Source organism: Limulus polyphemus, unplaced genomic scaffold (genome assembly GCF_000517525.1).
Source record: "Limulus polyphemus unplaced genomic scaffold, Limulus_polyphemus-2.1.2 Scaffold261, whole genome shotgun sequence".
Taxonomy (NCBI): Eukaryota; Metazoa; Arthropoda; class Merostomata; order Xiphosura; family Limulidae; genus Limulus; species Limulus polyphemus.
The window spans coordinates 567934-578280 of record NW_013665871.1 but is presented as its reverse complement, the minus strand read 5'-3'; the positions used below and the strand labels follow the sequence as shown (position 1 = coordinate 578280).

The following is a 10347-nucleotide window of genomic DNA, read 5'->3' as shown; positions in this document are numbered from 1 at the left end:
TGTTGAGTGTATCGGTTAAGTTATATTCGGAAAGAATAAACCAGTTTTATTAAGTAAAGACTTGTGTCGCTTAAGTTTCGTCGGTACGAAGTTACGGAAAATCAATTAACAAACGGAGACGTAACAATATCAATGACAACTAGTATACTTAGTTATTGAGTAAAGTGGTAAATGGAAGGAAAAAAAGAAATTTATTATAGAATATATTACAAAACAGTTGAGTTTTAACTGTGTGAATTTAGAATAATTTTATATCTAAAGAAGTTTGTAAGTCGTTAAGAGTAGAACATTCTTTAACTATGAGCAAACTTTCTTTAATGTAGAGTTTAATGTCTGAAGATCATGTAATAATTATAAATAAATCGTTATATGAAATATTTTGACCTGTGGTTTCAACATGTGAAGAAATTGATGTGTGGCTGGGTTCAAGTAACGGACGGTCATTCCTATTTGATAACCTGTTTTCTTTTTCTTTCCGTTTAACACTTTACTGAATATCTAAGTAAATTAGTGATTGATGATGCTATAACATGATCATCATTAGCCAATAAATATTTTTGAAACACTATTTTCATATTTCGCTGAAGATGGAATAAGTGTATTAGGAAACGTTCGAACCATGTAAATAAAATGTTTTGTGTTTTGTCAATCATTTTTTTCTTTATTATTAAACAAGGCTACATTATAAGTACGAGGATCAGTGAAACATTGAGTCTGTTTATTTATTTATTTTGTAGAATTCCAGTCGTTCAGTGAAGTATTTGGATCAGTGTCAGTTATCGCGTACTTTCGGTTACTCGATAAAATAGCCATGAAATTGTACAAGTAAGTCTATTTTTACCTTAGTCGTAGTACCATTAGCGAGTAAATCTGTTGAATTTGAAAGTGAAAACGTTATTTGTGAATTTAAACCTACAAGTACACTAGTGACAGTAATTTGTTATCAATACATGTACTAGACTTTATCTTATTTTCACCAAATAATTTAAAATAACCAGCCCAATTAAAGAACAACAACACTATAATTTCTCACTTAACTAATTTTTGGATTATTTTAAGCGAGATTGGTAAATTCAAATCAACCAGTCAAATGTATAACATATATTTAACAAAATACTCAGTGAAGACTTATATTTGAAAACACATTTCATTTCAATTTGATCAAAACGGAAGACTTAAGTAAATATCAACTTAAGTAGCTCTGCAGAGCAGAACTTTTAGAAACACAACAAGAGAATAAGAAACACAATAAAATAATCTATATATTTTACATGAAAGTAGATGGAGCTTTAAACAGCGCAAACTTTAAAAATGGCAGTTTCTCGGGTTGCTGGAATGAACAAAAAGCCTAACTCTAAGTAGATATCATATTCTTTTGTTTGTAATTTAAAACTATTGTTTTAATTAAACATGATTTATAATAGTTTATAATATTTCAATAGAAAATATTCTTAACGGAGGTTGGCATTAAGCGTTGAAAGTGCATCCATGTAACTGTTAGTGTTACTGTTAGTATTACTATACTTTTTATACTTATACTAGTATATATACAAATTACTAGTGTATATAATATATGTAGTAGTCAGTAATAATACAAATAATGCTAGTAAACTGCCTTTTAAAAATTTATTCAATACTTACTTATTGTCAGTAACACTAGTACTAGGAGTAGTAGTGCCAGTTACAACTACTAATTATTAGTGACAGTAATACTACTAGTTTTAGCTATTAATTAATGTATATTGTATTTTGTAGTGTAGTAATTAGTAATATGTATGTCACTAAGTCAGTGTACTGTGAAGGCTTCTATGCCTGGTTCTTCGAGGCTAAGTAAACTTACACAAGTTACTACTAGTAGAAACATTATTGGTAATTAATATTACAATTAGTTTGTGATAAGAACGTTGGAAAAAATGAGGTGTCAGAAAGTGATTTAACTTATTCATTGAGTCCACCCCTAATTATACAAAACATTCATCTTAAGTATAATGCCTGAGCTCACTTCATTATTAATATTAATATTCGGTTAGTTAGTGTAGAATTTAAGATTGTGATTACTGTAAATTTAGGCTGAGGTTGTCAATTCATTTGAAACTTTATGTATTGCTAGTTTAAAGGTACCATGTTGAACTACACATAACTATCCAATAGTGCATTATAATCAATAAAACAAATTATGATAGGATTAATAATCTTTCGACTGACACATACCAGACAAAATAACATTTAAAATTATAAAGGTCAAACAATTTCATTAAAACTAATGGTTAAAAACCTGCCATACATTTCAATATAGTCTAGTATCAACTAAAAATGAAAAAGAGAAGAGGCTGACATGTCTGATCTTTGACCACAAACTCTGGGGAAAATGTTATCTAGTCCTGGTATTTTATTTATTTTTAATCTCTATTTTTTTTCTATTTACCACCCAGAGATTAATATTACATGATTCTAGTGAATCCCAATATCTCCCATAGAATGCTAAGGGTCAGGTCTTGTTAATACAGAAGTGAACGAAACACTTAAGAGCTCTGCCATCTCATAATCTTCAACAATAACCATGCCATTAGCATCCTTTTAAGGCCCAACCCACATTCTAATATTACCAAAAGGAATCCTTATATTTAGTTTTAATATTATCAGTTAGCTGTTTCTCATAAGCCTTTTGGATTTCCAGATTACTTTTTGAACCAAATCCCTGTTTTTCCTGTAGTTCTATAAATCTTCCAACCTGTCAATTCGAGTTTCTTATGACATTTGATTATCCCTGATTTTCTATTTTGTTTTTAGTAAGCCAATTAGATTTGATCTTCCATGTTATTATTTTTCACCTGTTAGGAATATGCCTATTTTGAATTATAAACAATATATTTTTACAACTTTCTCAGATATTTTCCACATCATCTTTTAACTCATTATCCCAATTCATTAGTGATAAATCTTGTCTCATATACTAAAAGTTGGATTTCTGAAACTTATGAACAAAAAATTATTTATTTTTACCTCAAAAAATATCAAACCTAATTATGCAATTATAACTTTTCTACACATTTTTCTCCTTACATCAATCCTTGCAACCATATCCTCATTAGTGGTTAACAATACATCTAAAATGGTATTCCCACAGGTTGGCTCTCTGACAATTTGGTATAGAAAACCATCCCAGTTCAATTCAAGGAACCTCTACCTCCCCTCATTATTATAATTCCAACCAATGTGTCTTAAAGTTAAGGTCTCCCATAATTAATACAACAGTGTTCTTATGTACCAACCACAATCTCATTATACAGTTTCATATTTACCTTCTTCAGTCTGATCAAATGGCCTATAATAATTGCCAGTTAAAAACTTTATATTCTAGTAATCCCTGATTGTAAAGATTCAACCTCTTGACAATCATTTTTATGTTTTCAGTCCTAACAGGCTGTAGTTCATCCCTGATACACAGATCCACCCTACCCCCTTACTTAAAAAGTCTGTTATTATTAAAGTACTTATAACTTGGAGTTTCAAAGTAATTCTTATGATTATTATTCTCTAAATCTCACCAAATTTCAATAGTTCACATCATATCATACTCTTCTATTTCAACTAGAGCCCTGAACAATGATGTTTTGTTCCTAATACTCCTAACTTAAGAATAATACCAATTAAGTTTAATCTTAATCCTACAATGTATATCTTACACATGACAAACTTTAGAAATGTTTAAATATTCTCTAAATCATATTTTTCCAAACTATTTGTTGTCTTACCATCCTGTCAATTAGTTTATTCTCAAGGCTCCTCATCACCATGCACATTTATTCTAAAATGTATTTAATGAATATATTTGGAGCTTCCCCAAACATCCTATTACCTAAGTTGCTTAAATAGAACTCATCTCTAACATGTAATTCACTCTTAACTTGTAAAGTATTCACAGATGTCACAAGCTCACCTGTTGCAGAGTATATCCCTGATAATTTTTCATTTGAGCCTTGGATAATGCTAAGTAATTCATTTTTGCACCTAGCTTGAAGGAGCATGAACTTACAAAAGGGTCACACATCTATTTTGGTCTCTAAGCCTCAGAAGGAGTTCTTTATAACTATTAAACAGCTTTTCTGATTTACAGTCAATTTCTAACATCATTTACTCCTAAATGGACTACAAAAAGAGATTGTTCCTTGGTATCAGCATTTATACTGCAGTGCTCCATATAGCTAGCATATCTGCATAAAATAAGTATAATGTTTTGAGAGATACGTGCCATTTTTTATTTTACATTTATCAGTTATGGATGTACTGTCACTAATAAGTTATGTTATGATTGCACACTGTAAAGATGGTTATTTTTCCACATGGAAAGCAAACCACAACTAGGAATCTAATGACACATCAAACTGTCGCTAGATTGTGACTAGGAATGTACTGATAGCAATGCATTGGCTGTAGATTTTAGAGTTGATAACAATCACTGATAGTATCCTCAACTATTGATGTTTTTTGATGATTTGCAAACTTGATTATTTTCCCCATTTCTTTGTTTTATTTGATCCATTCCTTGGTAATTTCCATTTGTTTTAGACTGGTATTACAGTCTGTATTCACCCAAAAGCGTAAAAGCTCACATATCACATCTGCCATTAGTAGTGTTAATCACACAATGGATGAAGCCCATATTGAAGAATTAACAACTACTGTGATTCCAAATTTACCAAGTATATCTTCCAAAAAATTGACAATCTTTTAGTAAACATGAAAAATATGTTGTATAAAAAAAAAGTAATAATGTATTTCCGTGAAATGTGAATTTTATGATAAGGATAACTTATACTTATTTTCATTTTAAAGTTTTCATATCTTATTTAAGTAATCTCTAGAACCTCCTAAATGAACATCGGAAGTTTTTTGGTAACATTATATGTTTTTATCTGTTGAGTTTTCTACACAAACAACACATACTTGAGCCTTTTATTTTTGATGAAGATCTAGCAGGTGGCACTGTTACTTATCTTACAGATTTTTATAGTACCAGTAAACTCCCCTAAATATCAAATGTTGCTTTGTAAAACATACTGAAGTGATGCCTTGCTTAACAAATATGATTTGGTACAAAATTAATGGCCTAGGTTCAAAGGTATATTGAAAGGCCATATGAAAACTCAAAAACAGAACATTTATGTGAAGGGGTTATTAAACTGCATGGTGATAAATTCCCTAATATGTTAAAATTGTGTCAAATAGCTTTACGTTTTTGTGTAACAAGCATTGATTGTGAAAAAGCTTTTTCTGTAAAAAACGGACTTAAGATGAAATTCAGATGCTCTGTGAAGACTTAACAAATAGGCTGTTTAAAGAAAATTGTAATGTTTGCCCAGAAATTTCACTCATGATAATACTTTTATTTGACCTAATATGTAATATCTTTAGTAACATAACCTAGTGCCACTACCTCAACATAACATGATCTAATCATAAGCCTAATGTGGTAACTTCAGTCTTAGCTTTACCAGCAGTATCAAAATCTTAAAGTTCTTGACTATAACTAATCTAATTAAAATGCACTGAAATAACAACTAAAAAGCTTAATAATTGCAAAATAATACTTGTTTGTCAGGAAAAGTCAAAGTCTATAACTACAAGAATTTCTAATTTCTATGTCTTAGAGCTTGCAAATATATGCCCACTAACCTCCAAAATCTTCCACTATACTTAGGTGTGTGTCCAAATGCTAAAGAAAAGACCTTTGGGGTCAAAATCCACAAAATTTTGACCAATAGCTTTTACCCATAATGAGTTAGATTTGTTGGAGCTTGTTTTTTAACCACTTGATTGAACATAATAGACTTTGTTTCTGGAAAAATACTTCATAAGAGTAATATGCACATTCATTATATGTTTTATACCAAGTTATATGGTTTCATGTAATAGTCTGTTATGCTTAAAATGTACTACTGTGTTTATACATAGATGGATGCATGCATGTGTATATAATGTAATGTTGTACTTTACAACATGTTTCTTACCTCTTCTTTTAACTCATTTACTTTGTTCTAAGCTGTTCATGTAGTTCTGCATCAGCACCTTCATATTTTAATGAATATGTATATATGTATATCTTGACAATATTTATTTCAGAGGTAAGCCTCCAAAATCAGTACGGTACACCGGGGCAACAAAAGAAACTCAAACCTATCCTGATGAGTTAGCATTTTCAGGACCTTGTTTGAGTGGCAAGACTAGGAATGAAGAATCAAGAGATAATTTTGTTTTACCAACAGTGGAAGAGAGGCTTGCACAGTTGCGTCCTTCTAAAGAGCTTTTAGATTTTTATAGAAAAAAAATTTCTGAATATGATGAAGAAGCAGATGAAATGATTAAAAAAATCAACAGCTTTTTAAAAACATGTGAAAAACAGGTAACACATTTTTTTTGTTTCAATTCATTGTATGTAGATTTTGTTATCCAGAATGAACTGTTTTTTTACCTTTACCAAGAAATGATACATTGTAGTTTGAGTGTTTCATGTGATTGTCAAAAAAAAAAGACACTCCTGTCTATGTTAAACTTATGGTTTAAGTTGTACATTAGCATTTAGTGTTACATATATTTTATTTGATTACACAACTATATGTGAAGTACCAATGTATTGTCATTTAATCATAATATATGCAGGATATTAGTAATCGACTCATTTTTCGGAAAACGTAACTTAATGATAAAGGAAAACACAAACGTGATAATAGGAAGCATTTATTAAACATTTCAGAATCATCATAATTCCATCATCAGTAATCTAGAGCTACAAAACAAACAAACAATATTTGTAAGTACAACAGAAATATGTACATAAGAAGTAAACAATTTGAATATACAACTATAATGTGAGAAAATGAAAAATGTGGCACAAATGAAAAAGTTAAAATATGTTTAAATCAAGTGAAGAATGTGTATTATTTAGGGACAGAAGAAGAGTTTTCATATGTGATGTTTCTTTTATAAAAAGTTCAGTATCCTGTTTGACTGTTAAGAGAATTTTAAAGTTGGAGAGAGAAATCGGATGTCCTGTTTTTGTATTGTGTTGATAGATAGCGGAGTCGGGAGAGTTTGTAACCTTTCTTCCATTTTTTATAGATAAGCCCACGTGTTCACGTGCTCGTACTTTTAGGTGACGTTTGGTTTCACCAATATGAGAGGCCTTACAGTCTCCGCACATGTATAAATAGACAAGATGTGAACAATGGGCAGTCGGCAAACAATCTTTGTAGTGGAAAAAATGTTTTAGTGTGAAATTGGGTTTCATAATAACTTTCAGGTCAATTTGGGGATAGTAAGAGTTTGCTGACTGCTCATCACTTAAGTTTCTTATTTCAGCTCAAGAGCTTCCACTTTTTCATTATTTGTTTCTCTCTCTCTAACTTCCCATCTACTTGTCTCTGTCTCTTACATACTCAACTTCTTTGCTGTCTGTTTACACTTCACCTTCTTACTGAGGCTTTAAATCATGACCCTCTTAACTTTACTTGGTAAAATTGCTCATAACTGTTTTCCACCTTGACCTCAATTTTTTCTTCTGTTATGTCCAAGTTAACCTTTTTTCCTTGTTTCTGTGACATACTTCATTTGGTTGCCTTACTTTCTGACATTCAACTCCCTAAGTCTTCTTTCAGGGACCTCTGTGTTGCACCCTTTGTTTGTGATGAGTTTTTTTGTTTGTTTCTTATACTTTGGAATCTTGAGCTGATGCACCTCATTAGCAGTCATCTCTACTAACGTAAGTTTCTTGGCTTTTTGGACCAAAATCCCCAACAGGTTTCTAATACTCTACAGTCTGGTGGGATCCTCCCTATCATTTTCCTAGTTCTTTTGTTACTATCCAATGTTCCACCCCCTCTCATGAGAGCTGGCCCTTGTAGGTCTATGAGGCAACTTGTTTCTGGAGCTATCCCTTGTCTCTTATCTAGTGTGAGCTTAACTCTCCCACATTATACACCTGTGGACTCCCTTTGCTCCAGACTTCTGGGTTACTCAAGTGCTTTCTCACGGATTTCCCTGTTCTTCCACTCTCCATCTCGCCTGATTAGAATGCCATGGAGTACAACCTTGACCACACTCTTGGGTTTTACTCCCTTTGATGTTGTTCCCACGAAGATATAAAATTGAACTACCTTTGGTCTTTTCTCATTTCAAGATGGATGGTTTTCTCATTCTACAATAAGCACTGTCATGGATTGTGGAGGACCTGGATTGAAGTCTCAGGTGCTTTCTCCTCATTTCAATTTAAACATCAACCTTTCACTTTTTTTGGTCATCTACAGTGGTTGAACATTTAATTCACAGCCACTCCTTTTGAGTTGGCTACAGCCCTATATGTTTTCCATTAGGTCCAATGAGCTTTTACTCAGAGGTTACATTCATGAAGCCTTCTGTTCCATTACTGTGTGGACATTTGGACTCTGTTTATCCCATCCAACATGGTTTTTACTATTGTGACCTCTCTCTTCTCCTTCAGGAATTATCTCATTTAGATGGTTGGTTCAGCTCCCACCCTGCATTTCATTCACTTGAAGGTGTTTCTCAGTTTATATGTAAGGTAGATCAGCCTATGCCTTTACATCTTGGTAAAATGGAGCTTCTGATACTAAGGATTTATTTCTTTTCAGGACTTGGTCTTTTTTAGAATCCCTTGTTCCTCTTGGAGTACCCTTATCTGTCCCCTTCAGTGAATTCTGGTCAGTCAATGCAAGTATATTTGAGATTCACTTTCTTTTTTTCACCTCTTGCTATCATGATGGATCACTCAAACCTACATGATCCTTGATCTCCCATTTTACCTAACTCACTCAGACATGCATTTGTTTGAAGCCATCAGGGCTCAGCAGTAAGACTGAGGGCTTATAGCACTCACCTGGGCAGATTTTCATACCTGTAGTGATTGCAACACAGGTGGCAAATAGTGTAGCTTTGTGCCACCTACAAAAAAAACCTGTCAACCAATACTTCTGTTCAGGCGGGGTGCTTTTGGACAGCTGATCCATTTCTGGAGCTTGTTCCCCAGAGGAGTGGTCTCTGTATCTACATTCTCAAGACTTTTGCAGGCTTGCTGTTATTTTCTGTCCTGTCTGTCTGATCTTTTTTATCATGATCCATTCAGATACCTCCTCTGAAATTTCTTTCTCCCACCATGACGAAAGTACACATTCTTGGGACCCCTGATTTCCTTGCTGTAGACTTTCTCTATTTGGTTGTTGGTCTATCATGTCTTGAGAGCTTAAATTATGGTGGTGGACCAATTATCTAATCTAGACTGGATCCTTCCCACAAGGTGGTATATCTATTCTCTAGTGTTTTCAATGGATTTGTTCCCATTATGGGAGTCCTATCATTGCTGCCTTTTCAACTTCCCTCAACACCTAACTTCCTTTCTTTTGGTCTTCAATCCCAAACTTTAAACTTATGTCTGGAATGGTTCAGTCTCTTTTTATATGCTTCAGACATATTTTCGTCTCCTTCTTTCTTGCAGGAGACATTGCTTTCATTTTTTTTTACCTTGGATGCCTCCTGCACTGTTTCATCCCTTGACCACTCCTTTCTCCTCTAAACTATTTAGGAGGATAAAAGGGTCTTTTCTTTATTTGACCTCCCTTTCCTTTGTTCTCTATACAATCATCCCGACCCAAATCATTTTCTTAGTTCTTTATGAGCTGTTCTTTGTTATTTCACTCGTAACAGCACTTTTTAGGGCAGATGACAATGTCTTTTCTTTCAGTGGGCTTCCTCTTCATTTAGTAGCTTATCTTCTTCCACTTTGACAAGCCATCAGGCTAGCTTATCCTTTTATTGAAGATGACACTTTTTTTTTTCATGTCTCCTCCCACGGTTCCTCATGCTTCTAGTCACTAATATCCCCTGTACTTGATCTTGTAGACAGGGAAGTAGATGATCTCTGACACATTATCTTCCAGGATGTATTTTATAAGAAAAAAATTAATTTTCCTTTTCTGGTGCTATGTTTTAAGAAAGGAACTCATCTTTATAATTTATTTTTCTGCACTGGCATTTCCATAATCTTGATGTAGGATTCTAGCTCTTTGTTGTACAGAGGGGTGAGTAAACATTTGTGGAGTTAACATTTTCCTTATCTGAAAGTGTATTTCATATAGTTACTCACCTCTTTACACAACCTCCCTACTTCTGGTGTATTTATTTCGCTTTGTCATGAATGAGAATTAGTTCTAATGCTAATGTTCAGGGGATTACTGCTCGTGAAGGATGTGTCACCCTCCTATGTGTATTTTTTTATTTGAATTCAAATTTTTTTGTACAAATAATTTTGTTTCTGAAGAAAATCTTTACCTGTGG

At 32.8% G+C, this 10347-nt stretch overlaps 1 protein-coding gene across 1 annotated transcript in view; it reads left to right on the top strand.

The window, feature by feature from the left end:
• The first annotated feature begins 1294 nt into the window (after positions 1-1294).
• LOC106478903 (coiled-coil domain-containing protein 77-like) overlaps positions 1295-10347 on the top strand; it is a 35068-nt gene continuing 26015 nt past the window's right edge. Inside the window, exons 1-2 of the mRNA XM_013939481.2 lie at positions 1295-1358; positions 6124-6403. Of these exons, the coding sequence (XP_013794935.1) occupies positions 1312-1358; positions 6124-6403 (327 nt within the window). The 5' untranslated portion in view covers positions 1295-1311. The remainder of the gene's footprint in view (positions 1359-6123; positions 6404-10347) is intronic.